The sequence below is a fragment of the Aspergillus caelatus genome, assembly GCF_009193585.1.
Source record: "Aspergillus caelatus strain CBS 763.97 unplaced genomic scaffold BDV27scaffold_27, whole genome shotgun sequence".
NCBI lineage: Eukaryota > Fungi > Ascomycota > Eurotiomycetes > Eurotiales > Aspergillaceae > Aspergillus > Aspergillus caelatus.
The window spans coordinates 2,122-30,065 of NW_022475290.1; the positions used below are offsets into that span (position 1 = coordinate 2,122).

The 27,944-nt window shown below is 48.3% G+C and overlaps 12 protein-coding genes across 12 annotated transcripts; 6 read left to right on the forward strand and 6 right to left on the reverse strand.

Moving 5' to 3' along the window:
* Positions 1-449: 449 nt before the first annotated feature.
* On the forward strand, positions 450-1,611 carry BDV27DRAFT_122866 (uncharacterized protein). The gene has a single exon (XM_032065734.1). It carries the CDS (start codon positions 658-660, stop codon positions 1,465-1,467), a length of 810 nt encoding a protein of 269 aa, XP_031931089.1. The 5' UTR covers positions 450-657; the 3' UTR covers positions 1,468-1,611.
* Positions 1,612-1,844: 233 nt separating this feature from the next.
* Positions 1,845-3,302, forward strand: BDV27DRAFT_122867 (uncharacterized protein). Its single transcript, XM_032065735.1, has 4 exons — positions 1,845-1,926; positions 1,979-2,461; positions 2,522-2,621; positions 2,683-3,302. The coding sequence occupies exons 2-4, from the start codon at positions 2,202-2,204 to the stop codon at positions 3,067-3,069; spliced, it is 747 nt and encodes a 248-aa protein (XP_031931090.1). The 5' UTR covers positions 1,845-1,926; positions 1,979-2,201; the 3' UTR covers positions 3,070-3,302.
* On the reverse strand, positions 3,160-4,188 carry BDV27DRAFT_168610 (carbon-nitrogen hydrolase family protein; the record flags this gene model as incomplete). The annotated part of the gene is made up of 2 exons (XM_032074814.1): positions 4,076-4,188; positions 3,160-3,987 (listed from the first exon to the last, which is right to left on the reverse strand). Exons 1-2 carry the CDS (start codon positions 4,109-4,111, stop codon positions 3,160-3,162), a joined length of 864 nt encoding a protein of 287 aa, XP_031931091.1. The 5' UTR covers positions 4,112-4,188.
* A 438-nt stretch (positions 4,189-4,626) lies between these two features.
* BDV27DRAFT_122870 (major facilitator superfamily domain-containing protein) lies at positions 4,627-6,578 on the reverse strand. The gene is made up of 5 exons (XM_032065736.1): positions 6,462-6,578; positions 6,331-6,404; positions 6,206-6,276; positions 4,955-6,152; positions 4,627-4,892 (listed from the first exon to the last, which is right to left on the reverse strand). The coding sequence occupies exons 1-5, from the start codon at positions 6,520-6,522 to the stop codon at positions 4,647-4,649; spliced, it is 1,650 nt and encodes a 549-aa protein (XP_031931092.1). The 5' UTR covers positions 6,523-6,578; the 3' UTR covers positions 4,627-4,646.
* A 1,973-nt stretch (positions 6,579-8,551) lies between these two features.
* BDV27DRAFT_168612 (uncharacterized protein) lies at positions 8,552-10,318 on the reverse strand (the record flags this gene model as incomplete). Its single annotated transcript, XM_032074815.1, has 4 exons — positions 8,552-9,286; positions 9,335-9,609; positions 9,660-9,960; positions 10,121-10,318. 4 exons carry the CDS (start codon positions 10,316-10,318, stop codon positions 8,648-8,650), a joined length of 1,413 nt encoding a protein of 470 aa, XP_031931093.1. The 3' UTR covers positions 8,552-8,647.
* Positions 10,319-10,714: 396 nt separating this feature from the next.
* On the forward strand, positions 10,715-13,400 carry BDV27DRAFT_55477 (transcription factor domain-containing protein). Its single transcript, XM_032076919.1, has 5 exons — positions 10,715-10,840; positions 10,935-11,062; positions 11,116-11,423; positions 11,473-12,688; positions 12,747-13,400. Exons 1-5 carry the CDS (start codon positions 10,793-10,795, stop codon positions 13,252-13,254), a joined length of 2,208 nt encoding a protein of 735 aa, XP_031931094.1. The 5' UTR covers positions 10,715-10,792; the 3' UTR covers positions 13,255-13,400.
* Positions 13,401-13,467: 67 nt separating this feature from the next.
* On the reverse strand, positions 13,468-15,257 carry BDV27DRAFT_154342 (CoA-transferase family III domain-containing protein; the record flags this gene model as incomplete). Its single annotated transcript, XM_032071948.1, has 2 exons — positions 13,468-14,253; positions 14,313-15,257. The coding sequence occupies 2 exons, from the start codon at positions 15,255-15,257 to the stop codon at positions 13,468-13,470; spliced, it is 1,731 nt and encodes a 576-aa protein (XP_031931095.1).
* A 731-nt stretch (positions 15,258-15,988) lies between these two features.
* On the forward strand, positions 15,989-18,201 carry BDV27DRAFT_142272 (acyclic terpene utilization AtuA family protein; the record flags this gene model as incomplete). The annotated part of the gene is made up of 6 exons (XM_032069929.1): positions 15,989-16,046; positions 16,106-16,180; positions 16,236-16,414; positions 16,470-17,362; positions 17,435-17,574; positions 17,627-18,201. 6 exons carry the CDS (start codon positions 15,989-15,991, stop codon positions 18,199-18,201), a joined length of 1,920 nt encoding a protein of 639 aa, XP_031931096.1.
* Positions 18,202-18,361: 160 nt separating this feature from the next.
* On the reverse strand, positions 18,362-19,587 carry BDV27DRAFT_154344 (uncharacterized protein; the record flags this gene model as incomplete). Its single annotated transcript, XM_032071949.1, has 2 exons — positions 18,362-19,175; positions 19,247-19,587. The coding sequence occupies 2 exons, from the start codon at positions 19,585-19,587 to the stop codon at positions 18,362-18,364; spliced, it is 1,155 nt and encodes a 384-aa protein (XP_031931097.1).
* A 317-nt stretch (positions 19,588-19,904) lies between these two features.
* BDV27DRAFT_122876 (serine hydrolase domain-containing protein) lies at positions 19,905-21,330 on the reverse strand. Its single transcript, XM_032065737.1, has one exon. The coding sequence runs from the start codon at positions 21,225-21,227 to the stop codon at positions 20,079-20,081; it is 1,149 nt and encodes a 382-aa protein (XP_031931098.1). The 5' UTR covers positions 21,228-21,330; the 3' UTR covers positions 19,905-20,078.
* Positions 21,331-22,512: 1,182 nt separating this feature from the next.
* Positions 22,513-24,815, forward strand: BDV27DRAFT_168618 (MFS transporter; the record flags this gene model as incomplete). The annotated part of the gene is made up of 4 exons (XM_032074816.1): positions 22,513-23,289; positions 23,345-24,331; positions 24,381-24,512; positions 24,578-24,815. Exons 1-4 carry the CDS (start codon positions 22,970-22,972, stop codon positions 24,813-24,815), a joined length of 1,677 nt encoding a protein of 558 aa, XP_031931099.1. The 5' UTR covers positions 22,513-22,969.
* A 536-nt stretch (positions 24,816-25,351) lies between these two features.
* BDV27DRAFT_55517 (NCS2 family permease) lies at positions 25,352-27,530 on the forward strand. Its single transcript, XM_032076920.1, has 4 exons — positions 25,352-25,578; positions 25,643-26,563; positions 26,623-26,727; positions 26,783-27,530. Exons 1-4 carry the CDS (start codon positions 25,498-25,500, stop codon positions 27,389-27,391), a joined length of 1,716 nt encoding a protein of 571 aa, XP_031931100.1. The 5' UTR covers positions 25,352-25,497; the 3' UTR covers positions 27,392-27,530.
* Positions 27,531-27,944: the final 414 nt, after the last annotated feature.

The following is a 27,944-nucleotide window of genomic DNA, read 5'->3' on the forward strand; positions in this document are numbered from 1 at the left end:
TAGGTTTTGAAAAGCGGCGTCCCAAAGAGATTAGCGCATCTCGAAATAATCTGTTTTCGAAAACAACCGTAAAGCCTATATACTTCTTTCTAAAGCTCCCACTACTTCTGCTGTGTATTATATACTTTACACTTCTTAAAGCAAATTATTTGTCTTCTAAGTGTTTGTTCATTTTGAAACACCGCCGTCATGGAGACCACTCTAGGTCCGCGTGAGACTACTCCAGAAACTCACCCAACTCACGGGGTTTATTTCTCGAGCGAAACCATCGTCAGCATAATTGATTCCCTTGTTCCTGGCTGTAGCATTTTGGCTATTGACCCTCTAGAGCATGGGAAATCATTCAACAATCGCATCTACTTTTTGAAGATTTACGTTCCTGAAGACCTGCTCTTACACGGCCTAAGCAACGGAGCTGTCAATGATTTGGTTTTGAAATTGAACGGAAAGTTCTTTGACCAGACGAAGAGCGAAAACGAGGTGTCCTACTTGTCTCTGCTTGAATATTTCGTGCCCGAAATACCGTCACCAAGGATTCTTGCATGGTCTGATGGCAAGAATTCCGTCATCCACAGGTTGACTTCCACGGGGACCCTAGCGAAAAAGGAATCTGAGATTGGTTCTGAAGCCGACGGCCAGCTCCAGAGCTGGATTCTAATGACTCGACTTCCTGGAGTTCCCTTGTCGACGTTAGATTTGGATACAGACAAGCTCAAGGTTGTCGGCGAGCAACTAGCGGACATAGTCTACCGCTGGAGGGAGTCGCTACCTACTTGGGCAAGCGCTGGAAACCTTGAATGTGGAATTCCTCATGGGAAGGACCAAGATCCAAATTCATTAGAGGTTGCCGGATTGCACATTGCGTCTTCTTTAAATATGCCTGGTTTTGGTGTCAAAGTGGATGAGCCTATCATAAGCCAACTTCAGTACTACCGAGTGAGGCTTGAGACAAGGCTCCAGAAGCTTCAGGAACTCGATATATTTGCTGGGAATAGGCATTTAGTAGTTCCAATCAGCGAGTTTATCGCTAATCAATTACCGCATCTTGCAATATGCAATGGGATAAGTCATTTCTTATTCACTCACTACGACCTCTCTCCACGCAACGTTTTGATATCTGTGGCTCACACGAAGATCACTGGTATTATTGACTTTGAGTTTTCTGGGTTTTTCCATGAAATAGATGAATTTGTCAATGATTCCGTGGCAAATGAGGGCGACTGGCCTGATGCTTTCTACGAAGCATATTTGAGAAGGCTCGAGGCCTGCGGAATGAACATTCCAGGAAAGGGCATCAAAGAACAATATTGGAGAGAGGCAACATCGCTTTCTCGATTGGAAGACAACATAGCGCCCTGGTGGCTTGAGAACCTGACACCAGAGGACAAGAACCAATGCTCGGAAGACCTCCGGAAGTCGACAGAAATGGTTTTGGAAGCAATTCAGCTACTTGGTACCGGCGTTTGATGAAGTTTCTTTATCAAAGTCTTTATCCCATGGAGTCGCTGGTATCCGTCGATACCAGCCAATTTATATGGGGTAGGGTTTTTCGGGTTTGCCCCAAATACCAACCAAAGCTGCCCACTTATGAACCCAAATCCCAACATACAATGAAAATTCCACCATTTTTAACTTAAAGTCAATTTTAGCAGTACAGACGCAGTACCTTGCCATGAACCCCGTTGAGCTTCCCCTCACTCATATTATCTTAATATTTTCTCACGGAGTCACTGGGTTTATGGTCTACCGTATCACCAGAGAGAAGAAAAATCGCAACATGTGACACGAAGGGTGCCCACGACGCAGGAGGTGAAAAGGCACAGTTCATTCGAGCTTTGTATACGATTATTGATGGGATGGAGAGGGAGTCACTCTTCTTGTGTAGTGGTCTGTTACCTTTTGTTCATAATGTATCTTTCTTTTCTGGTAAGTTAAAATAGTTCCAACCCCGACGGCGAAATGGTTGACATTGTAGGAGAACCGAAGTCGTCATCAGTTGGTAGCCTTGAAGATTCGGCTTGGCAGGTGTTAATTCCGGGTCAGCATCGACCGGAGTTAAGCTCAAGAACTTAAATGACGCGGTAAGCCGTAGATGTATAAATAGCTCCTAGCCCCAACTTTCTGCATTGATAAAGATTTCCAACCTCTACTTTTCATACTATCTCAGGCTAGCCATCACATCCCACAACTTTACCAATAACATGCGCCTTATTCTCACAGGTGCCACCGGCATGGTCGGGTCGGCCACTCTCAACCATGTTCTTTCTCTCCCGCCCGGGCAAGTATCGCATTTGTATATCTTGAGTCGGAAATCTGTACCCATCGCGGAGGATCGACCCGACGTTACTGTGATCGAGCATAAGAACTTCAACGAATACAGTCCTGAATTGTTAGAGAAGTTGAAGGGAGCCGATGGCTGTATTTGGGCGTTGGGAATTTCCCAGACACAAGTATCGAAAGAGTGAGTACAGTTTATAGTATGTCAAGAAGCCAATAAGATAATACTAACATCATGGAACAGGGAGTATGTAAAAATCACAATGGACTATCCATTAGCAGCAGCAAAAGCCTTTTCGGGATTATCAGACTCTTTTAACTTCGTATATGTTTCAGGAGAAGGAGTATGTTCTATTTACCGCACTACTTCTGGCTTCGTCATCAACGCAACTAACAAGGACTCAGGCAACGCAAGAACCAGGAATGTTCACTCCATTTTACGGTCGGATAAAAGGCGAGTGTGAAGCGGCATTGATCGCCCTATCCCAGAAGTACCCCAGTCTGAAGCCCTACTCCGTCAGACCTGGGCTCGTAGACCCGGCTTACGACCCCGCGACACTGGCATCTGTCATGCAGCGGCCGGACTTCACTGCCACCAAAAAGATGCTCTTAGGGACTATCGGTCCCCTCACAAGACAATGCTATTCCAAAGGTGTTTCACCGACGAAGGACCTCGGGCATTTCCTGACAGACCTGGCTAAGGGAAACGGACAACCACTTACAGGAGAGGGAGTCAGTGGTGGTGGATGGATTATATCGAATGCTGCATTCCGGAGAGCAGCCGGTCTCTAATCATATCTTCCAGCCTCAAGTCAATGTACTATATATACATATACCCAACTCTATCTCAACATACAGAACCCAACCCTAATACATCTAATCTCATCTCCGATAACCATAATGCCAATCCGCCCTCCCCAAATCCTCCCGAACCTTATAAACGCTCTCTGCATCATCCAAAACCCCCATATCAACCTCCACCACACTCATCCCCTCGCTACACCCTTCCACCCTCCCAACACACCCCATAAACGGCACCGCCACCTGCGAAGCCCCCGCATAACCCTCCTCCTCCCCACCCCCAACATTACAAAACACAACCGCAGCCGTATTCTCAAAAGCCCGACTAACAACAGCCGCATCAACAAACATCCTCTCCGACTCCGGATTCCACCTCCTCCCCACCGCCCCGGCATCATCCAACTTCCAATAAGCTGGCACAATCACCATCTTCGCCCCCTGCATAACCAACTCCCGAAATGCCTCCGGAAACGCCAAATCCCAACAAATCAGCAACCCGACCTTACCCAACGGGGTATCAAACGCAACATGGCCCGAGTCCGTGGCTCCACGGTCCACGAACTCGCGTTCCGGGATCCAGAGGTTCTTCTTTTCGTACCGGCCGCGGATTTCCCCCGTGTTGTCGATGAAGTAGGCTACGTTGAGCAGTTTTTCCTCCCCCGTGGTAGGGTCGGTATGTAGTTCTGCGATGGAGCCGGGGACGATGTTGATCTTGCATTCTTTTGCGAGGGCGATGTAGGAGGACAGGTGGGTTGCGTAGTTTGCGCAGCGTTGTCGGATGCTGCGGTCGTGGGTTGGGTGGAAGTCTGCCAGGTGGAATTCGGGGAGCACGGCTAGTTCGGCGCCGGCTTTTGAGGCCTTCTGGATGTAGGCTTTTGCGCGGGCGTGGTTGTTTTCTATGTTGTGGGGCTGAGTTGGGAAAGAGTTAGGGTTTGGGGATGGGAAGTGAGAGAGCATTGAGGGGGGTGAGGTGAGGGGTTGGAACATGAGACATTACCTCCGGGTGGAGTTGGATGAGTGCGATTTTGACCATTTTGGTTCTGATTCTGTCTTTGGCTTTTGTTTATCTTCGAATTGTGTGTAAATGAGTTAAGTGTGGTTATTTTGTTGTAGGGTGTTGTTGTATGGATATTTCTGGCTTTTATAAGCGCGTAGATTCCGCGCTGGATCTAGATCGTCGGCGATGTATGTAACCTTATCCGTACGCCGAGAGAGTCGCATGAACCTTGATGGCTTCAGGGAGAGGATGTTACTTGTTGCCTGCTCCGAGGTTGTATTGGGGGTCTGGGGTCCGCGGAACACCGAAAACACGTTGGCGGAGCCATTCCGGGCGTATCTTTTAAACAAGATGAGGAAGGATTGACCTTGGTGTGGCGATTTATTGATTAGATGGCTAAAGGTAATATGTTTACTTTTGTACTAAGGTTCTGTGGCTAGGATTAAGTTAGAAATGTCGAGATTTCAGACGGTGATAAATCAGTAAGCTAACTATAGTAGAGTAAATGATACGTAATAGCAAGAGTAGATGTGGATTGGATGATGTGATGGCTCGCGTATATAGTCGAGGATTAATTTCTTAGATCCATCTGGCGTTGGGCATAGTATCGATATCGCTTCGCTGTCATAACCCGGAACCTCTTCCCAAAGTAGATAAAGACCAGATTCCCCGACAGGATTACAGTAAGGATAAGCCCAAATGTTATATAAAAGCCACTTAATCCGACACTTGCAATCCACGGAGACAGAGCGAAGACGAAGATTGTCGAGATGAGGTTGCGGATGAAGGTCACTCCAACGAGGGAGTCTGCGATTACCTGTCCAAGAGGAACCAGTCAGTACTCTTGGTACTGGATTAATTAATGTTCTATTTACTTACATCCGTATATGCATCCGTAAGGTATGTCAATGCTACACTGTTAGCCGGAATAGTCCCGAATATGGCAATCCCTAATCCAACGGCCACCAGCGGCCAAGGGGATCCGTTGTTTAATCCTATCCCGAACATGAAAAGTCCGGCTGGCACGAACGGGATGAAAGCAACTGCAATCCAGAGTCTCATTTCAGGCTCGAAGACGCCCCGGTTCCTCTTTGCTAGATATAGCACAAGCGAATCGCTGAGGCGTCCGGATATCAGAACTGCTATGCTTGTACCGATGAATGGCGGCAGTCCCATGAGACCGATTTGTGAGGCGTTGAAATTGTAAGGTGGCAGGGTCATATACGAGGAGAGAGTAGTCACAGAGACAGTCACGGCGGCCGTCATGGCTCCGTAAACGACGGACATAAAAAAGATGGCAGGGACGGTAAAAAGAAGAATAAACGGTTCGACGCTGTGTCGGGCCATGCTGGCAAATGACCCCGGGGATGTCGACCATAAAGCAAGTTTTTTCCAGTAAGGCTTCACTGGGATTGAATGGTCGATCCAGTGGGTCGCGTGAGATCTCTGAGTCTCTCCCCCTTTATGTGCTATATTGGCCTCTATTTCTGGGTCAGTCGGAGACTTCTTATCTCCACTTTTGGAAGATGAGTTTATTTGAGCGGGAGCAGCAATGGGTGCAACACCCTCAAGGGTGGGAGAGAACTTTGTTTCCTCGTAGAGAAAGATGAAGGCAACAAGACCAGCGCCCATCAGTATGACCATCCACCACCAAACCCAGCGCCAGCCTTGCGAGGTAACAATATAGCCACCAGCTAAGGGGGACAGCGTAGCTCCCACCGTCATAAACCAGACATAAATACTGTTCATGAGTCCACGTTGATGAACAAAGTAGACATCAGCCACCGTCATTTGTACGAGCACTTCTGCGAGAGCTCCAACCATAGAGCTCAGTATATTGGCCGGCATGAGATCAGCAACCGTTTGCATTTTGGCTTGCCAAACACAAAAGGCACATTGAGCGATAGTGCTGAACACATAGACAGGTCGGCGACCGTACTTGAGAGCGAAGGGCATTAGAATCACGCCACCGATACAAAGGGATCCGCATCCCGCGGCGTAGCTATCATTCAGGAGTTCAAAACTGAAGCCCAGCTCCGCATTTAGTGGGCCCCAGGTTACAGTTGCCACGTCGATTCTGGTTGCTCAGCTCCGTGTCACATTTCGAGGGATAGCTCGCAGGCAACTTACATTGCGAAAACCATTATGACGTAGTAGGAGACTAAGCCAAAATTTAGGTGTTTACGCCATGTCGGCCAGTTCTGCATCGCTTTGTTTAGCCTCTTGTTAGTGGTTGAGCTCACAGCGAGGCTTACCAAGGGGTCGTTAGGATCATGGCTAGGTGCGGGCTGCAAAATGATATCAGTCGTCTGACCATCCTGTGGAAGGTCTGAAAGATATTAGATTCGGATCAAACATTATGAGAATTTATAAGTATCAGACTCACCTTCAAGCTGAACCGTTCCGGGCGGCCAAGATGGATCGGACGCTTGAGCTTGGTGCGACATTTCAAGGGACGGACTATATGCCCTATCAGCTAGTCCTAGATGCTCACAGACAGGACCTCTACGTCGAATCCGCAGGGCACATGTCAATTAACGGAACAGTACATACCGGGGAGACAAGACACAGATATACGACAGCCTTTGGTGGCAATGCACACCGGGCAGACAAGAGACAACGGACTAAGCCGATAACTCGATTCGTCGGGAAGACTACATTTGGCCCTTCTTTACCTACTACATTTCGTTTTGGTATGCTGTGCACCAATTGGCTTCCCATGCACAGAGACATAGTTAACACGGAGCAATTCCGCAGGAGGGGAAGAAGCGCTCTTGTCCAAGAAGGGAAACTGGAAGAAAGGACCAATGAACTAACTCTATCAACACTCTCGTTTTAGTTATTAGTGACCTCAGTCCGATATCTCGGATGCGGGGAAATAAGCCAAGATAAGGAGATAAGCTTCGAAATCTGATCAATGGCATGTATTTGCGCCTGCCAAGGCGAAAGGACCCGGGATCTTTGAACTTAATTGGCCAGTTGCATCTAAAGTATGGGCCCGCGAATGAATAACTAGGCTACCGGTTTTATAACAGGCGGTTCAGGAGAAAGCTGTCCTTAAAGCAGTCTGTGCGCCTTAATAACAAGCAATGACACGGCTATTTACGAAACAATTATTTGCCGATCAGCACTTATCGCAGTATGACTGACTCAGATGCTGGAAGAGTATGACCGAATCTTTCGCAGTTTCTCGACCGCATCTAGAAACCCAGGTGGCTGGCAACCAAGATAATGGATGGCATATACACCTCAGTGACTGTGGACTTACAGTGTTCCGTGTTGAACTCCTAGACTAAAAATATTATTGCTGGTAGACTGGTAGTAGGGCTAGAGTAAAATTTTTAATTCTAATAGATACTTATATAGAATTCTCTAGCTTTATTAAACAACATCAGAGTCAGAGAAAGTCGAAAGCATCCTATATCATTTGATTACTCCGCTCAGTATTCCTGCTAGTCGACTGGGTAACCCGAGATTGTTTTATTTATGGATGTAACTCACTACCAACGCCACCTCGTATCAGCCGTATCCTTGATCGGGCCAGCCGAGCAATGTCCCTGCCTTGGTAGCACTGTGAATGCATGGAATGACAGACGCGGTCTGCCTTAATTCACAGGACCTTTGGAGGTGACATTTCATATTCCATATCAAGCCCCACAGGCTGGATCTTCTGCCACACCCGTATCCAATAGCTAGCATTGGAACTGGAGTGACATGTCCCTGGACATGCAACAGGTCTATGATACTACCGTTCTATTTACGCATCGAATTGGATTTCCTCGATCCACCTGGTCTATTCACATATTCACCTGAGTCCTAACGGGGGCGGGCACCGTTTTCCGGGACGTGCACCGTTTTCCGGGACGTGCACGGTGGGTCAACGTATCTGTGGCAAATCCAATGTCATCTAGTTTCTAATTTAATGCTCTAACCCTTGTAATCAGTGTGGTTATCGTTGTATTCAATTTGGTATCCTGATACTATGTTCCTTTGCGGTCCTAGGGCGACGTCATCAAGCCCGACCAACCTTGCCCACAGACATGAAGATCATACATTCAATGGCCTCATCACGACTGAAAGATAGGTGCATGTGGTCAAAGTTCCATAGATGTTAGAAACATAGAAGTGCCGTGTGGGTACAAAGCCAATAGTTAACTGTATGTGTATTTCCAACATCTATTGACTTTGTCCAACAGAAAAAGTGCATTATCAGATAGGATCAATACTGCTATTGTCAGCTGGATTACTCCCAGTAGTCTGAAGAGTAAGCACTGCCATAGGCCGTTCCGCAGTATAGCCTTTTGGTGATAGAAGGATCGCCGAGCCGAAAAAAAGCAAATCACCAAAAAAAAAAAAAAAAAAAAGAGGCTCAATAAATCTGACCTTCAAATATCCTTCCTTCACTTATTTCATGATATCAGTAAATTCCCATAGATTTCGTACAATGTTATGGGTCGCCACCGAGCCAAAGTAGGGTGACACACTAACTTGTAGCGTAGTTAAATTCCAAGGTAGGTGAATGACCTTATTCACATAGCGGCCATAGATCATAGTGCAGGGCTATAGCCTACTTTAGTTCATGTCTCCCATAAGGAAGGCTAAAGTGTTGTTCGGGTCCGCCACCGAGTTCGCCTCTGAGATCTCTTCACTAACCGGTGATTCCTCATGATGTTCGATCGGTATGACCCACTGTGCAACTTGTAGGTCAAGTGTATGACCCTGACGATTAAATTTGCAAGGTTTAGTGCCTTTGCAGTTATCCTTCTGACAATGATGACCAAGATAGCATTTAATCGAACGACAGCCTGCAGCCCTGGTGCACATGTGCTGTCGCATGATATTCATCAAAACATTGAGACAAGCCGAGTCAACCGGGCTATGGTCAAACTCGCAACTAAGGTTCCCACATTCCCCTCCGAGGTTGTATTTGTTGCAGAGTTTGTGCCGTTTGGAACGTTTGTTATACATCTCCCATTCTTCTTGAGATGGCATGGGGCAATAGGTGTCGATTCGCTCCCCATCCTTGTTGATTGCGATATATTCCTGAGATTTTGAGTTCACCCTGGGAAGAAACCGGGAATAGTATTCTTTTTCCCGGGGTTTGACGGTTGAACCCGCCGGTTGAGTCGGGGCATCATAAAGTGGTTTAGGGAAGTGTTGATTTGGCAATACGTGGAGCTTTGTGCAATCCTTGCCATATCGGCAGAGACCCTATTTGCTCAGTCAGATGGCGTTCGCTAGGTGATTCTGCTATGTTACCTTTTGGAAATGCCTGCAAACTGGTCTCGTAGCAGGAACCGTATTGTTTCCACTCACAGGCGGCGAAGCGGAGGTAGATGTGAAGACCGTAGAAATTTCCCTCACTGGTAGGCCTAGCTTGTCATATTCAGGATGGAAGGAAGCGGCTTTGATTAGGGTGATACGATCAGCCTTGCCACGGTAGGGGGTCAGCAAGGAGAGATAGCCAGCATCGTGACAGCCGGCAAAGAAAATATGCTTGCACTGGTTATTATCCGCAAACAAGCGAAACATTTCTGAATAATGTGAGTGTACTGGTGCACCGGTAGTTCAAGTTAGATCCTACCTCTGATCTTGTAGTCTGCACCTTCTTTCTTATCCCCCGCGTCAATGTAATCGAACAAGTCCTGAGAACGGGTAAAGCTGGAGGCAAACGGGGAAAGGGACCGTGCTTCATTGCCAACTAGACCAGCGCGGGCCAAGGTCTTCGACAGTCCAAGAATGTTGCTGTATACGCGAACCATAATTCGACATTGATCTGCCTGGCTTCCGAGTTGATCATTGAGAAGTTCTTTGATGGAATCATTCAGGAGTTGAGCTGCTTTCGTTCCTCCATCTGCCCCTTCTCTCACAAGGTGTTCCTTGAACTGGTCTCGTTAGTACTAGTAGTCACCGTTGCGGCCAGGATTCAGCTAACAAGGTAGCCATCGCCATCCACCAATACCAACACAAATGGATTACGTTCCTAATTTCAATCAGAGCTTGTCTTTTTATATAGCGTGCTGCCAATGCACATGAACTACATACTTGTCCCCTAGCTAATTTTTTATACTTCTCTCGGGCTTCTTTCTCCTCCTCATAGTCGCTTTTCAGTCGGTTGTAGTTATCCAACAAAAGATGAAATTGCTGTAAGAGTCCCTGAAGATTCTCATGATGCTGCTGGTTCTCGCGCAAGACATTACTCAGATGATCATCGAGGGCCTGGATCTCAGCGTCTCTAAGCATGATGCTCTCTGTTATCTAGAATCGAGGTAACGAACAAAGTTGATAAGCAACCATAAGCGGCTGCACTCTCGGTGGGGATTACTACAGCCCACAAACATGCAAAACAGCGACAATGCAGGAGATACGAGGTATTGAACGACTGGGAGGGATGTCGATAGGAGAAGCCACATAACAACAATGAAGAAGTATTTTTTGGTGGGTTGATGTGCAATTGCCTGAAACAGTAAGCGGTGAATTTAATCCGTGGCCCCTGTTGAATGTGGGGTTGACAGTCACGTTAAGCCTTCTCCGGCCTCAGGCAGAGATCATGGGCGCCTCGGCTGAATCCGTCCAATAGGCAATACCTCAAGCCTCAACGGCATCTCCATTCATTCCATCCAGGGTTGCATCTTCCTTCCAGTCCCATCCATTCAATATTCCCTTATCTTACATTTGGATCAATTAAAATCTTAGCGCATGTGTGAATGAAACACGATGAACCAAGCACGGAGTCCTGGTGCCACGATCGTAAGGCGTGCAAAAGTGAGCCTTGATTAACCTATGCGAGATCATCAAACTAGGCCTAGTATTATCCGGGAATCAAAGAAAATGCTTATCGTCGTATACGTCTTCCTAGGCTTGCACTACCTGCCGACGTAAAAAGACAAAATGCGACGGCAGGCGCCCCATTTGCTCACCATGTAAAGCATTCAATTTGCCCTGTGCTTTCCAGGATGTTCTGAGGCACTCCAGTCGAACTAGCCGGTGAGTCCCAAGGCCACTCTATGTCAGATTTCCTCTGATCCAATTACTGCCAGAGCATATGTTGAGGAGCTAGAGAAACGCGTTCAAGACATGGAGATGCAGCTACAAGACCGAACTCTGGATGGTCCAAGGCCAGAATTCGTATCAGGAAACAAAAGGAACTCTCCTGTCCCGTCTTCGGCAGCCGCTGGTACCAGTGACAGTGCTACTTTTGAACTTAACGCGATAGAGAGTCGGCCTTATCTTACATCACCTTCCAGGTCCGAGCCGGAGGAAGGTAATGCTCAGCCGAGTGCGGACGGTGAAGCTAATCAGGCTCCATATGTCATTAACGCGGAGGGCACAAAGATGCGATTTTTTGGTAATATGGTCCTAAGCCTTAGAGTGAACTTGAGTTGACCTCGTCTAAGGAGCATCGTCTGGGTTCTCAATAGCTTCAGCCCAAGACTTGAATTCGCTAGAGGGCGAAAAACGATCCGGAGCGTTGATGACTGCGAGTCAAAAATCAGCATCTAGATGGCAATTGTCCAGTTGGTATCCTCGCATTCTGCAAGGTGATCCTGAGCAGCGCGCTTTCCAGCAATTACCTCCCAAAGCAACCACACTACAGCTGGTAGGCGAATACTTTGGCAGCTTCAATAGAGTGATCCCACTGTTCGACGAGGCTACATTTACGAGGCTAGTGGATAAGCAGTTTGGCTGGAATCCCGATGAAAACCCCTCGTGGTGGGCATCCCTGAATGTCGTGCTTGCATCTGCGTACAGGGAAAGGGCACAAAAGCTACCTGATGGAAGTGAGGAATGGAAGAAGTCAATGGGACATATCAGGAATGCCTTAAACGTGGTCGTAGAATTCTTTATGCGTGCTGCGGATCTACTTGCTGTCCAAGCAATGCTGGGGCTTGCGCTCCTCTTCCAAAATACGCCAAACCCTCAGCCCCTCTTCATGTTTGCCGCAGCGGCAATGCGTCTTTCACAGTCTATTGGGTTACATCGCAACCAGACATTGGGGCTATCTCCAACTCACATTGAGGAAAGGCGGAGAACATTTTGGGTCGCATTCATTCTAGACGCGGATATCTCTCATCGAACCGGGCGACCACCGGTGCAGGATGTGAACGATTTCGACACCCCGCTACCTTCCAAATTCCCTCATGACGGACTAGGAATTGTAAATGTCCATGGGGTCCATCTTGATTACTTCCACCTGCTGGCGCGGTTTTCATTGATCCAACGACGACTATACGACCGTCTCTATACCGCTAGCGTTCAGACAAAGACTGCCCGGGCTCTGATCCGAGAACTAAGGACTAGTGAGGAGGATCTTCTAGAATGGAGGGCATCTTTTGGAAAGCACTACGATTCGCAAATGGCGTTCTCTAATGCATCTGATTATCATCTTCAGCATATCCTAAGATTGGACTTCGCCTATCATTGCTGTTATGCCAAGCTTTACCAACTCTGCATTCTTGCTAGGCGATCGATGGCGCAAGCTGCACAAGACTTAGAAGACTTTCCAGCTTTGGATAAGGTAATAAATGATATTCTTGTGAGGTCTCTGGAATGTGCGAGGTCTGCAGTTCATCTCATAAAACATGTTAGTGTATTTGGGCCCTGCTTCGTATGGTATGTTTATCGGAACTAGTCATATATGATAAGTTCGATCTTGTGCTGACCTTCAAAGGGGCGTTATTTACTTCCCTGCTGCTGCATCAATGACCTTGTTATCGAACCTACTAACGAACACCTCTCATCAACACGCTATGTCTGATCTTGCCATGGCTCAAGAAACAATAAACCTGCTCTCTAAAGTCTCATCTGAAGAGCCAGGCACATATGTTGACTATATACTCGAAGTATGCTCAGAGCTAAAGAGTGCAGCCAAGAAGGCTGTAAGCCGAGCCGATCGAAACAACTCCCAGCGATCGATGGGGCATCTCAACAACACTCTGCCTTCTACAAACGAAACCGAGGAACCAGTAAGCGGACTAGCTGTATCTCCTCAGCCAGGCTTAGTTGCATCCCAATCCGGGGATGTTAGTACTATTCTACAACATTATGACATGCCCTCGGTTGATCCAACTTTTGACTTAGCCATGAATTTTCAATGGCCTGTTGCTCCTTTCTGGAACTTGGGCGACATGGTGACTGGCACGTCTGATGGGGGGATAGACAATGGACAACTGTTATAGTTTCCTTCTGGGTGGTTTATGGAAACGGTCTAGCCACGTTGTACAGACCGTCGGTTTTCGGATTGCACGTATAGAGGACGGGTGATATAGTCTTATACTGATGGCGGCAATCGTTGAACCACAACTTAGGTGAGGATGGAAGGTATAATACGAATCGATTGATATAATTAAATAATACAATGGCCGTCATTCCTTAAAAATACAAACCGCTTTCTAATGCCAGTTGATGTTCCTATCGTGGTAACAATTGGGTACAGGGGGACTTGTCCACCGGGGGGTTACTGCCTCTTCACCAAGCCTGACAATTGGCTTGAGCAAGGTTTGTCGTCCCCACGGACCTTGATCAAATGTGGTCATCAATGGTGAATCCTCATCCAGGTATCCAGGCCGGCCCTTTTTCCAACCAGCGATGACTTGGAACAGTATTTCCGTAACAAACTGATCTGGAGTTGATGGTACAAATCCAAACTTTTTGGCCGTCTCGTGAACCACATCCAGGGGGTACAATCCGACCTCCTCTTCCAGTGCTATGTTGTCTGCGGCGACCAAAGAGCTAACAACATGGTACGAGCCTCCTTTGACTGCTCGGTCGCGAATAGCCATCATGGCCGCCAATGCGCCTACTACACCAGTAGTCATGTCTGACACTGGCAATGGAGGTAAAACGCACTTCCCATCCGCATATCCAAATGACCTACCCATAACATAGGAAGAACCGGAGGCAGCATCGCCAATCTGCTGCCAGCCTGGGCGTTCAGCAAAGGGGCCATCTGGGCCGTAGCAGTTCTCATCCACATAGACAATGCCTTTTCCTCGGTTCGCAGCTAATTTTAACATATCCCGGAGCCCAAGGCCTTTCCTGTCCAACGATCCATACCGGAATCCTTGAATGAACACGTCCACATCTGCGATAAGCTCTCGGAGACGGGCCATGTCCTCAGGCTTAGTAATGTCCAGGTCGATGGTACGCTTGCCAGCATTCAGGACAAGTTGCAAGACCTTTCATTATACAAGTGAGCTTTTGGGTATATGGAATCAAGGGGAACAAGGCAGCTTACATTCAGATCGGGAAGTTTACTACAGTTGACTCGGATAACGTCCGCACCAAAGGCGGCAAGTGTCACACCGATAGTTGGGCCCGCGATAATGCGTACCATCTCCAGCACCTTGATCCCCGCCAATGGTCTCTCATCTCCAGGAACCTTGGGCAAGGGCTGCAGAGGTGTAGGAGCTGCATAAGTTTCGTGTGTATAGTTCACATATGGATGCTTGGCGAGCCGTTTTCCCATTTCCGTGTTTCGCCATGATTCCGGCTTATAGCATATGCTTCCACAGAGACCATGACGTACGTTGTGCATCTCAAGCTCATCCGGGCTCCACTGGCGGACATGTTTCTGGATGTAGTCGTAATACTCGCTCGGTTTATTGAAGGTGACGTTGGTGTCGATTCCCATCGTTTTGAGAACTCGATTAGCATCAAGAGAGCCATGAAGTTGATACCACACGTTCGGATCCTTGGTTTGGTAGATCGCTGTTGTCCTACTTGCGAGACCTTTGCCGAAGCCTTGTTCAAAGTCACGGTCAAAGAGGGTATTCAATTTGCCCGATAGTGCTATGGCTGGGATGTCAGATCCGTTGATATACGTAGTCAACACCGAACCAAGCCATATTCCTGTCTGGTCAGTGTTGACAGTGACCCTGCTCTCAGCCGCCGGTCTGCTATCACGAAGCTCCAATAATTCGTTCCCTACTACACCGCACATCGCGTGCAGAGCGGCGGCAACAATAGGTGCTTTGATGGGACCAGGTATCATGGGATCCGGCTCTCCCTCGAAATGCACAGTATCCCATACTTCTTTGTTCTGGGTAAATCCAGGTGTCTTGGAGGCTAGAAATTCGAAGACTCGGCGAGTGTCATCGGGCACGGGAAGAACATTCTTATCGATGAAAGTTCCAGGTCCGTACACATCTGTACCTGGGGTTGTCTCGTGAAAAAAGGCCATAGTAGACATGTGATTGAGATGTACGCAATAAAGAAAACCGTACAATGAATATAAGTCACAGGTAGCTACTACCTTCGAACGAGGCGCGGTCTTCACTTTATATCATCCACTAACATACCACGTTGCCTAGATAACCGTTGGGGAACAAATCCCTCGGTGCCGTGGGGCTCCACTATTGGTCCACAAAGTAATTCTTGACTTTTGACTATGGACACTACTGTGTAGAAAGGGAACGGAACAGGATGAGAAACCACTACCGGAAAAGAGCAGCCTGTCACGGTAAGCCGGGGGGCCATGGGTTCTTTGTCCGAGATAATTTTTCCTTCCTGGTTTGGGGGCCGTTCCGTCAGTGCGACCAAGGAAGCTTCCTGGACTTCCAAAGCATAATCTTTGTGACGTTCACTTGGACGAGTATATGTGGAACTCCGCGCCTCCGCGGCACCGATGCACAAAACCCGTGGCCCGTGGCCCATGCTTGCCGAGAAGTATAACTTCGATTGGCCAAGCATAAAGCAATGATCAGCGGTGGATAACTTTGCGGGGAAATGCCTCATGGCAAGCTTTCATTAGTCGAATGAATTGGGATTATATTCCAGCGGTTTGTGGAAGACCACTCAGGCAGCTATAAAATATATAGCGTGATGTCCAAGTCGATCACCACAGCCCCATAATATATAACACCAACTAAATCATATCACTCATATCGCACAGATAACTAGATTCACTTGAAGATGCTGCGCGATCCTGAAAATAGACCTGTGAAAGTAGCCAACTGCTCTGGCTACCATGGTGTGTTCATCGATTTTTAGTTCACTAAGTTTGCAGACGCTGACTGCCTGATTAACTAGGCGACCCAGCGTATGAGATGTACCGCCAGGCGACACTGGGCGACGTCGATTTTATCACCGGTGACTATCTTGCGGGTACGCTTCTCAGTGACCGTTACAGATGGTTGTCATAAGCTAAGCGTGAGAACAGAAGTCAACTTGGCCAAGAATGCCGAGGCCTGGCGTGCCGGTAAACATTCGGGCTACGAGGAAACAGCCTGGCAGGGACTACAGCAAACAATCGATGTCATCGCAGAAAAGGGCATCCGCGTAGTAATCAACGGGGGTGCTTTGGACCCTAGAGCACTTGCGTTGAAGGTTGAGGCTTTAGTAAGTGGCTTTTGCGATCGCCAAACAAGAAGCGCAACTAATTTGCTCGTTGCAGACGGCTGAGAAGAAACTTGACATACGTGTGGCTTATGTATCAGGGGATGATTTATACTCTCAAGTCGGGCCTAACATGCCCACCAGCAAAGAGGAATTACAGCACTTGGATTCTGGAAACCCCTCCATTGTCTCATCGAGGTTGACATATGCGTTTACGAATACAACCGACGGAAAGCCAGTCCCCATGACATCAGCCCATGCATACCTTGGGGCCCGTGGTATCGTTGAGGGCTTGAGGCGTGGCGCACAGATTATCATTTGTGGGCGTGTTGCTGATGCCAGTCCCGTTATTGCAGCAGCCTGGTTCTGGTACAACTGGAGCGAAACGGACTACGATAGACTTGCGGGAGCACTTATTGCAGGCCACCTAATTGAATGTTCGGCATATGTCACCGGGGCCAACTTTGCTGGCTTTGATAAATATCCGCTTGAGGATCTTATTGCTCCTGGATTTCCCATTTCTGAGATTGAGAAGGACGGGACCTGCATCATCACCAAGCACCCGGGAACCCAAGGAGTTGTGAACACTGACACAGTGACATGCCAATTCCTGTATGAGCTGCAGGGCAATGTCTACTTGAACAGTGATGTTAGTGCGCATATTGGTGATATCGCCGTCGAGGATGTTGGCAAGGATAGGTACTTGTTAATAACGCCCCTTTTTATGCTAGCTCTAACGATAGACAGAGTCCGTGTATCCGGCGTCAAAGGGTCACCGCCGCCTCCCACTACCAAGCTTGCAGTTTTCTACCCTGGGGGGTATGAGGCAGAACTACTTTTGAATGCAACTGGATATGCTACTACGCAGAAGTGGGACCTCCTCGAGAAGCAGATCCGTCATTTCCTTCCTGAAGGTACTGCTAATGATCTTGAAACACTCGAATTTCAGAGGTAGGCAAACTCCAAGCATTATTTACCGCCAGGACATACCTTCGTGAGAGCAGATGACTGAATCAGCCATAGAGTCGGAGTTCCCGACCCAAATCCATCATCTCAGCTAAAGAGCACCACATATATACGCATCTTCATCGCAGCCCGCACAGCACAAACGGTATCAACCGTCGCAAAGGCACTAGGCCAAATCTCACTCAAACACTTCTCCGGTGTGTTACCCCATATCCCATCAAATGCACAAACAAACTCACCAATGAATAGGTTTCCACGCATCCTCCGACATGCGCACAGCCTTCCCGCGCCCATTCATCGCATACTATCCCGCCATCATCAACCAGTCCGACATCAACGAACAGGTCAATATTCTAGACGGCCAATCCAAAACCACATCCTTCGGCATCCCGCGCCCAATGCAATACGAACCCCTGCAGCCACGCGAAAGCTACGATCCAGTATCGCCAACAGTTTACAACGGTCCAACAAAGGAGATCCGCCTCGGAGACATCGCACTTGCTCGGTCGGGTGACAAAGGCGCGAACCTCAACTTTGGGATCTTCGTCTCCAACCCGACTTATTGGGAGTGGCTCCGGTCGTTCATGACCATTTCGCGAATGCGGCATCTTCTCGGCGATGATTGGGATGACTCGTTCTCAATCGAGAGGGTGGAATTCCCACATATCAATGCAGTGCATTTTGTTATCTATGGCATCCTAGGCCGTGGGGTCAGTAGTTCCAGCCGGCTGGACGGGTACGGGAAGGGATTTGCGGATTATATCCGGGATAAGGTGGTTTCAGTTCCTGTTCAATTTGACCTGAGACGATCAACAAGACTATAAGTATGCACAGAGTATGTACAGAGAATGGCAAATGACACACTAATCTCTTTAAAACTACCAAAATCCAACAATTTATAACTATATAATCCCTATCCCCACCTCACCTCACAACTTCACCACCAACCAACATACCAAGTCGCCTCCAACCCTCACCTGAGAATTAAGAATCCTTCTTCCGATTCTCAATTGAACCCCTTTTCGCAAGAACCAACTCCTCCCTCTCCCACATTAACTCCACAGCAGCGCCCACAGGCCCCACAAAAATACTTAACAAAACCGCCTTCCCAAAAAGCCCTAACCACCCAACCCTACCATAAACCCCCCTCTGCGCAGCTGCATAAAGACTCCCCGCCCAAACCAGCACTCCGAGTGACCCAATAATATAATCCCACCTCAAGAACGCATGAACCCCATGCCCGACACTAGCCACAGTCCGAACAGGATCTTCCCATGGAATCGGGACCTCAAACACCCGTCCAGGATGCAGGGCATCCACAAACTCCCCACTAAAGATACCAGGGACGAGAACAGAAGCCAAGGAAATAATCCACGAGACGAGATGCGTAAGTGCTGTGTTACCGAATGCGAATGCGTAGACCCATCTCAGGGAACTGAGGGACTTGCGCTCGCTGGTTGGGGTTGTGCTATCTGAGGATGTGAAGGGGGTGGTGATGGTGTAGATGAGGGTGAGGAGGATGGAGACGTAGGCGGGCCAGGGCTGCCAGATGGCGATGAAGATTTGCTTCAGGTCAAATGTTATGTGCTCTGAGATTGGGAGGATCAGGAGCTGGGTGGGTACCATGTAGCCTAGGATGAAGACGAGGGGGAGGGTGTTTGTGATAGCGCGCGAGATGCGGAGGTTGTCGGGGGTTGGGTTTTTGGCTGTTCTGGAGGTTATGAGGTGGAAGAAGCAGTAGAGGGGGGCTGCGAAGGCGAAGGTGAGAACTTGGGCTGTTAGGCCGAAGATCATTGGGCTTTTTGTTTCCGGTTAGCTTTGGAACTCAATGAGGGGAGAGTCGGGTAGAGGAGAGGGGGTGAGGATTACAATGCTGCAATTGTCCATGCGTTCCCCTTTCGCCATGCTTCGAGGGTGATGAGCACCCAGGCTGAGCCGAATGTTCCGGAGAAGGCGATTGAGTGGAGGAGCAGCGATGGGTTGCTGCCATCTGTTGTTGGCCAGAAGAAGGCCGTTAGGGTTGTCAGGAGATGGTCGATTGGCTCGATGCCGGTGTAGATTGTGCGGAGGGGCTCATTGGTTCCGGGGAGGGCTCCAGATGCGATGTACTGCTCGCCTAGTGCGCGAAGGCCGTTTATGTCTGCGTAGTAGAAGATCGCGTAGAAGACGAAGAGGCTTAGTGAGGGGAGGAGGACTTTGGCGACGGCCATTTTGACGGTCCTCCGGTTGGGTGATGGATAATGCTGGAAAGCGTTGAATTGGGGGCCTTCGATGTGTGATCGGTTGAGGGTATTTATGTCTACAATATTTATTTGACTGTGGATGCGTGATGTGCCAGATCTATTTCCTAATATGGCAGCTGTTGCGAATAATGCGGAGGAACTAAGTGTCGATCTCATAAATAGGGCTTGTACTTGTATACCGAGGTTTCGGAACTGACATATGACCCCGAACTAGTGCGGTTCACATACATATGTTCAGTATTATGACTAAGTTAAAATGAATAGTAATCATACCACAAAAGTTCCGAAAGTATGTACATACGTAAGAAGAATACTTCGCTGTCTACAAGATGAGCTGTAGAATAACGCTACTGGATTGGCCAACTGGATATATGTCAAATACAGTTAGAGATAATAATCAAATAAGCAACGGTATGTATCCCCAAGCACGCTACATCAAACGACCATATAGTCGACTGTCACGCGTTATACCCTTCCAACGCCGCATAAGCAGCCTTCACATAATCCCCGGTCCGCTCATTACCAAGAATACTCATGCCCATCTTATTCATCGCATACGTAAAAGTCATTTGACGATCGAGATCCATAAGCGCAAAAGACCCCCCCCATCCTCCCCAGAAGGCCAACTTTCCAGATGGAATCCAATCCACGGCACCTAGCATATCAATGCCGAAACCAAGCCCCCACGCGATATTTAATCCGATAACCTGGTCTGGGCCACTGGCCTGTACCTCGAATATTTTGTCGATCGTCTCAGGATCCAAGAAGCGCTTCCCATCTACAGTGCCATTCTGCGTGAGGATGGATAAAATGTCGTTGGCCCCGCGTGCGTTGGTAAAGCCACCGATTGATCCAAGACCACTGCGACGGAACGCAGGCTCTTTGGGCAAGTGTGGATTAGCAGGACTACCAGTCATAGCACGATACATGATACTGTTAGGGTCTAACCAAGAGAGGTCCATGTTCGTCGAGGCAGGCACCATTTCTGCGATACGATCCCATTCTTCTTCCGCCACGGGGAGATGGAAGTCGGCATTACGGGGAACAGCCAGCTCATCGTGCACAAACTCGCCCAGCGTTTTCCCCGTTATGCGGTGGACTAGCTCCCCAATGAGATGTCCCTGGGAGCAAAGGTGATACCCGTGTGCCGTGCCCGGTGTCCACCAGGGTTTCTGTTGAACTAGGTTTTCGGTCGCCTGGGGCACATTAAGCAGGGTGGCCTCGTCGATCGGGGGGTCGAAGGATGGCAGGCCAGCCGTGTGGCTCATAAAGTGTCGAACCAACACACCCTCTTTACCGTTAACAGCAAACTCCGGCCAGTATTTAGCAACCGGGGCATCTGGATCGACCAGGCCGCGATCGATTAGAAGTAGCATAGCCAAACCCATGACCGACTTGGTCATTGACCAGACCGATACAGTTGTATTCTCGGTCCATGGCTTTGAACGCGCTGCGTCCGCGTAGCCGCCGCGAATATCCACGACGGTCTTTCCCTTGACCCTGATGCAGATGGAGGCGCCAAGCTCTTTGTCAGAGGAGATGTTTTGCTGCAAAATGTCGCGCACGGACGAGAACGCCGGGTCGCACGTGCCACTGACCTCAGCCATGGCTCTTAATAACTGTATGAAATGTTCGAGATTGGTAGACAGAAAATGAGAATCTGGTTGCAATGTATTGATTCTTTGATTGCTGCCATAGTCCTACTTATGCTTTTTCTTTGACGTCGTTGCGGGGTTTAGTTTCATATTGTGAGGAGCTAAACCATTTAGTGCTTATGTGATGAATTAGTGCAAACGAGGCTTCAAGTCATGCTTGCGATCTGGGTGGGTAAATGGACTGACTGTATATCTTGTGACTTGTTAAACCAACAGATCAAATAGTTACTACAACTTATTCACCCTTAAGTACTAGAATATAATATTGACCCGCAAATTGATTACTAGTATGAGAGAAGGCTCAGCAGTCTACTTATTTGTTACTTTGCGGTATCACTTCTGACAGGTGGGACGAGGAGACAAGGCTATACACCAATAAAATCACTCAAATACAGGTGAACCATGAAAGTCTAATACAATATTTGATCAAGGTTTAAATGAGGTCTATCTCTAAATGTATGCAAACAGTCTCATCTAGCAGTTAGCATATTGCAGTATTGGAAGAGATAAGAATATGTATTATCTGTTGCTATCTGTTGAGCTTATGCGCACTCTACATGTATGTAAGTAAAGCGAGCAACTATGGTACGGGGCAAATACTAATATCAATGCATAGCGTCTCGCCGGCTGTAGGGAGTGAAACCGGGGCATTACGAGCCTTTCACCATTAATTTGGTTCTAGGTTGGGAAAATCAAAATAGTTGTCGGTCAAAAACCTAAAATGCGTTTTCGAGATTGTCATATTCATGAGATATGCTTATCACATTGTCCACGCGAACTAGAATTAGATTCGGCAAACTCTTATGACTGACTCTGGATTCGTGAAAAATTGCCGATTCTTTTGTATGAATAATACACCTGTAGGGTGATTTCAAAAGGACCACCGTTTTATACGCTTAACAATAATACAGGATATGAAACCTCCTAATAATGGAAATATCACTTCGAATACTCCAGGAACAATATCCCGCATGTACCCTAGCTGGTGCCTTTGAACGCCATTCTAGATTCAGTACCAAAAGCAGGAGCACTCGAAAAAAGAACGTGGTAAAACTAGATGAGAGCCGGGCTGCTGACGATAGGGTCATCCGAATTTAAGTGCAATTTGAAGTATTCTAAGCGATATCATGGGGACTAGAGATCGATGTTAGATAGGGTTTTCAGTTCGGGTTCTTTGGTGAATTAACTTAAATCTGTCTCGAATCTTTTTAAATCGGTTAGCTCATCTACAATTTCAGTTGAATTCTACATTAAACCTAGCAGTATACTTCTAGTATATTAATGTAATTATAGACCAAAACGTCACCCCTCACAGGTTCCATAAAGTTGGACCCACCATGTGGGGTTTCCGGTAGAAGCAAGGTGTGTTTAGGAATGTTCTTTGTGGTTGACAGGGCGATATTGCTATACAGCTGCAGCGAAGAGGACATCAATGTTGTAGGGATGTTGGGGAATATCATTGGGGGCACACCTTTTACAATAGCCTCCAGTTATATCGATGACGTCACGTACCCATCAACCCAGAGTTGGTGAGGTGGATAGATGAGTGCTGGAACCACAATAGGTTACAAGTCTAATGGACCCATGGATCGATATATATTGACGAACGTCATTGCTCTCATGGCCACCCCTCGCGAATTAATAACGTGTACACCATACGACTCCCAGGGGAGGTAAAGGCGATCAATCCAAAGATGTCCTCAGCCAGCAGTTCAAGTAGCAATCTGTCTGAGATTCCCACCGCCCATCCAGAGCATAGCCCGGCGTTCGAATCCGTTAGACCATCAACGCTGAGCCGACGCTCCACCAATGTTGAGCTCTCACGAATCGAGTCGCTTCGTCTGACACACCGGTCGACCGTTGGATCGACAGCTGGACCAGCCCCACGAGATCAATGGCTACCATTTGGCGGCGGAAAGGATTATCCTCCGTTGCTGCCTGACCCCGAGAAATATGTCGTAGAATTCACGGGAGAGGACCCAATGGATCCGCATAACTGGCGTATGAGTACCAAGTAGGTAAACACCATGCTCAGTGGCTCGAGACGATCGTCTAAGCTGAATGAATAGGATTCTTTTGTCCTGCATTCTCGCGTATGTCACTTTCGTGTCTTCATTCGCCAGTGCGATCTTCTCTTCGACAGTCGCCGCGACCAGTGAAGAATTCCACGTTAGTACGGAAGTCACGACATTAGGTGTGACGCTCTATGTCTTAGGTTTCGCTGCCGGACCAACATTCTGGGCCCCAGCTTCGGAGCTGGCCGGCCGACGATGGCCACTTACTGCGGGTGCCTTTGGGGCTAGCATCTTCACCATTGGGACAGCAACAGCTAAAGATGTCCAGACGATCATGTTGACCCGGTTCTTCGCTGGGTTCTTCGCCGCTAGTCCGCTGGCCCTTGTCCCGGCAGTATTCGCCGATATTTACAATAATCGTCATCGCGGCGTGGCTATCGCCATGTTTGCCATGGCGGTGTTTGTTGGGCCATTCGCATCCCCATTTACGGGCGGATTCATCACCATGAGTTACCTCCACTGGCGATGGACCATGTATATTGCCGCCATTATGGGTTTCTTCGGATCGGCGTTGTTGCTCTTCTTCTTCCGAGAAACCTATGCGCCCATGGTGTTGGTGGAAAAGGCGTCCATACTACGACGCCAAACTCATAATTGGGGAATCCATGCGAAACAAGACGAGGTCGAGATTGATTTCAACCATTTGATCACAGTTAACTTCAGTCGGCCCTTCCGCATGTTACTCACGGAGCCTATTGTCTTCTTGGTGACATTGTACATGTCTTTCATCTACGGGCTGATGTATGCGCTGCTGGGGGCATATCCCGTCGTATTCCAGCAGATCCATGGGATGAACTTGGGAGTCGGGAGCCTGCCATTCATCGGGCTAATCATCGGCGAGTTTGCTGGGGGTGCTTACACTCTCCTCAGCCAGTCTGCATATACGAAGAAATTAATGGCTAATAACGATATCCCGGTGCCGGAATGGCGATTACCCCCGGTAATCGTGGGCGGAATCGCCTTCACGGTAGGTCTCTTTTGGTATGCACCCACTCTGCTCATTGTTTTCTCAACATTTTGACAGAAACAGGTTCGGTTGGACAGGCTGGACGAAGAACATCCACTGGATGGCTCCCACGGCATCTGGGCTTTTGGTGGGGTTTGGTATCTATTGCATTTTCCTGCAATGCTTCAACTATCTGATCGACTCGTATCTGCAATTGTAAGCATTTCCCTTTATCGAAGCCCGATAAAACGCCAAGTAAGCAGCAAGACTGATAGGACAAGTGCCGCTTCGGTCTTCGCCGCCAACACCATCCTCCGGTCTGCCGTCGGGGCGTGTTTTCCGCTTTTTTCACGTCAGATGTTTGTCAACCTGGGTGTTCAGTGGGCTGGAACGCTGTTGGGTTGTCTTGCCGCTATCATGATCCCCATTCCATTGGGATTCATCATCTGGGGCCCCACGTTGCGACGGATGAGTAAGTTTGCGCCGACCGCGGCAGTTTTCGAGGAAAAGTCGGGGTAGTCGCTGCAGGAGTTCGAGATGTAAGGAGAATGTATGGATGAGATGTTTCCTGCATAATGCACTCCGCACAGTAAACACGGTAAAATCTCATGGGCAATGAAATTCTGATGGCACGTTCCGGACTTGCCGTTCACAGTAAAGAAACGGTAAAATTTCCGCGGTGCCAAGAGAATTAATCTCGCGTCCCTCGAGAAACCCGGACGGGTAGAGATAAAAAATCTCCTTGCGATAAGCTGAAGAGCTGTGGACCGAAACGCAAAAAATCGGCGAGACCCGCGTGTGTCTCATGAAACCTCCACTTCAGCACCAAATAGGTATGGTTCAACCGCTCGGGGTCCAGTAGCTGCATTGCTGATTCGATCCTTGGACCGGTCGGCAAGAGAACCGTACATCTGACTGGCATTCCAGTCCCTTAAGTGGCTCCTATACGGTCATTGCCAAGATGACAGTCACACGCGCCACTGATAAGCACTTGAGGCGAAGGAAGGGTTTAGCAAATTTTTTATCTTTTTCTTTTTTTTATCTTTTTTTTTTTTTTTGCCTGGACTGGGCCCCTCCATGGGTGGAATAAAAACCCGCCTTCTCCGCAAGGTTTCTTGAATTTTTTGTGTTAGGCGTTGCCTCAACTATACCCCAGGCTGAGACGCCTTTTCCCAGTCCATCAACTTCAAACCTAGACAATATGGGTTGGATACATCGTACCAATCTTAAGGTGGCGCGGTCGCCAGTTGGGCGATGGTTCCGTCTGGAGAATTCCGGCCATGTAAGTCATGATGGTGACATCTGTATGAGGTGAAAACAGTGGACGATTTCTAACAAACATATAGCCCCAAGAACGAAAGGGAAGCTTTTTCTTTACCGAAATTCGAGCCGGATTGGCGACCTTCTTCGCCATGGCGTACATTATTAGCGTCAATTCCACCATTACCTCGGATTCAGGCGGCACGTGCGTTTGTCCGCCAGAGAGCTGGGCCGACAAGTGTAATTCGAACACCGAGTATCTGCTGTGCGTGCAGGAAGTCAAACGGGATCTGGTCACTGCCACAGCAGCCATTGCTGCTCTGGGAACATTCTTCATGGGTTTGTTGGCGAATTTGCCTGTAGCGTTGGCACCTGGAATGGGCCTGAACGCATACTTCGCATATACAGTGGTTGGACATCACGGCTTTGGAATGATCCCATATCGCGTCGCGGTGACAGCGGTGTTTGTGGAAGGATTTGTATTCTTAGCCCTGACACTCATGGGAATCCGGCAGTGGCTGGCCCGAGCATTACCTGCGTCAATTAAACTGGCGACGGGTACCGGCATTGGCTTGTACTTGACGCTCATCGGACTGAGCTATAGTGCTGGAATTGGTCTGGTCACTGGTTCGACGGATACTCCAATGGAGCTTGCCGGATGCCATTCTTCCATGCGTGATGCTACCACCGGCATGTGTCCCGCCAGTGACAAGATGCGCAACCCTGCCATGTGGGTTGGTATCTTCTGTGGTGGTGTCTTGACGGCAATGTTGATGCTGTACCGTGTCAAGGGTGCAGTCATTATCGGTATTCTGTTGGTTTCGATCATCTCGTGGCCCCGTCCGACACCAGTCACGTATTTCCCGCACACGGAATTGGGAGACAGCAACTTCGATTTCTTCAAACAAGTGGTAACCTTCCACCCGATTAAGCATACGCTCGTGGCGCAAGAGTGGGACCTCTCAGGACATGGCTCGCAGTTTGGATTGGCGTTCATTACCTTCTTAGTGAGTTGGTTCTGTTATCACGTGTCGCGCAGGCGGGACTAACTGGATTGAATCAACAGTATGTCGACATTCTTGACACTACTGGTACCCTCTACTCTATGGCGCGCTTCGCTGGTGCTATTGATGAGCGCACTCAGGACTTTGAGGGCAGTGCTTTCGCCTATGTATGTATAACCGTATCCGTCCCCGATTTTAAATGATATTAACAGAAGTTTACAGATGGTTGACGCGATCTGTGTTTCTATCGGTTCGCTCTTTGGCACTCCTCCCGTGACAGCCTTCGTCGAGAGTGGTGCTGGTATCTCGGAAGGAGGTAAAACTGGTATGACCTCGTGTGTGACCGGCCTCTGCTTCTTCATCGCTGTTTTCTTCGCTCCGATTTTTGCCTCGATTCCTCCCTGGGCGACCGGCTGCACCCTCGTCATCGTCGGTGCCCTCATGTGTAAAGCTGCCGCGGAAATCAACTGGAAGTACTACGGTGATGCCATTCCAGCCTTCCTCACTATCGCCATTATGCCTTTTACCTACAGTATCGCGTACGGCTTGATTGCTGGTATCCTGAGCTACATCTGCATCAATACGATGGTGTGGATCGTTGAAAAGGCGAGCTTTGGACGGATTGTGCCCCCGAACAAGGATGAGAAGGATGCATGGACCTGGAAACTCCCTGGTGGCTTCTTCCCACCTTGGGTCAAGAGAGCTGCGAGGGGAAAAAAGAAGTTCTGGCAGCCAGATGAGGAAAATGAAGGTGTTGTGCCAGATGGGTCTTTGTCCAGCAATGACCGTGGTGAGAAGTCCGGGTTTAAGAGCAAGAGCGGTGTTGTTTAATCGGCTGAATTATAAAGCATCGTTCATCGTGTATAATAGAGCATATATATATATATATATCTATCTAGCTGGGTGTGGAGTACTTCTGCTCCTCCGAGCATCCGTCTAAATTAATTTGATCATGGTTCATGCGAGAGCACTAGCTTTCTATTTGTGAAAGTGTTTACTAATATGGTCCATTATTCATCTTACAACAATCACTTTATAACTTAAATCAAAGCTTGTCTTGTTGTCTCATATTTAGGGCTTTCGGCATCCCGTTAACAGTTGTTGGGAAGAACCAAAAGAATCGGCGACTGGGTCCAATCGAGGGAAAGGATTTGATTGGCGGAAACTATCTTCTAGAATGGCTTGTAAGTCTATTGTAAAGTATTTTCGTACGAACGCGTCGCAATTTACCCCAATGTGGTATAGTCAAGTGTCAGAGCCACCCGACGCTTGTGTAACTTACGGTAATCCCGAAACGTCCTCTATGCGGGGAAAGTGGCGTGCATTTCCGCCCACCAATTACGCCGACGCGCGAGAGTTAGACGGAATTCCTGGTATCCAATTC

Coding starts and splice junctions, on each gene's coding strand:
- BDV27DRAFT_122870 (XM_032065736.1), bottom strand. CDS start 6,522: ATGTCGCACCAAGCTCAAGCGTCCGATCCATCTTGGCCGCCCGGAACG. Junction 6,153..6,205: donor GTCATAATGGTTTTCGCAAT/GTAAGTTGCCTG, acceptor CTGAGCAACCAG/AATCGACGTGGCAACTGTAA. Junction 4,893..4,954: donor TTACGGATGCATATACGGAT/GTAAGTAAATAG, acceptor CCTCTTGGACAG/GTAATCGCAGACTCCCTCGT.
- BDV27DRAFT_122876 (XM_032065737.1), bottom strand. CDS start 21,227: ATGGCTGAGGTCAGTGGCACGTGCGACCCGGCGTTCTCGTCCGTGCGC.
- BDV27DRAFT_55517 (XM_032076920.1), top strand. CDS start 25,498: ATGGGTTGGATACATCGTACCAATCTTAAGGTGGCGCGGTCGCCAGTT. Junction 25,579..25,642: donor GTCTGGAGAATTCCGGCCAT/GTAAGTCATGAT, acceptor ACAAACATATAG/CCCCAAGAACGAAAGGGAAG. Junction 26,564..26,622: donor TGGCGTTCATTACCTTCTTA/GTGAGTTGGTTC, acceptor TTGAATCAACAG/TATGTCGACATTCTTGACAC.
- BDV27DRAFT_122866 (XM_032065734.1), top strand. CDS start 658: ATGACTCGACTTCCTGGAGTTCCCTTGTCGACGTTAGATTTGGATACA.
- BDV27DRAFT_55477 (XM_032076919.1), top strand. CDS start 10,793: ATGAACCAAGCACGGAGTCCTGGTGCCACGATCGTAAGGCGTGCAAAA. Junction 11,063..11,115: donor CACTCCAGTCGAACTAGCCG/GTGAGTCCCAAG, acceptor AATTACTGCCAG/AGCATATGTTGAGGAGCTAG. Junction 11,424..11,472: donor CACAAAGATGCGATTTTTTG/GTAATATGGTCC, acceptor ACCTCGTCTAAG/GAGCATCGTCTGGGTTCTCA.
- BDV27DRAFT_122867 (XM_032065735.1), top strand. CDS start 2,202: ATGCGCCTTATTCTCACAGGTGCCACCGGCATGGTCGGGTCGGCCACT. Junction 2,462..2,521: donor CAGACACAAGTATCGAAAGA/GTGAGTACAGTT, acceptor ATCATGGAACAG/GGAGTATGTAAAAATCACAA. Junction 2,622..2,682: donor TATATGTTTCAGGAGAAGGA/GTATGTTCTATT, acceptor ACAAGGACTCAG/GCAACGCAAGAACCAGGAAT.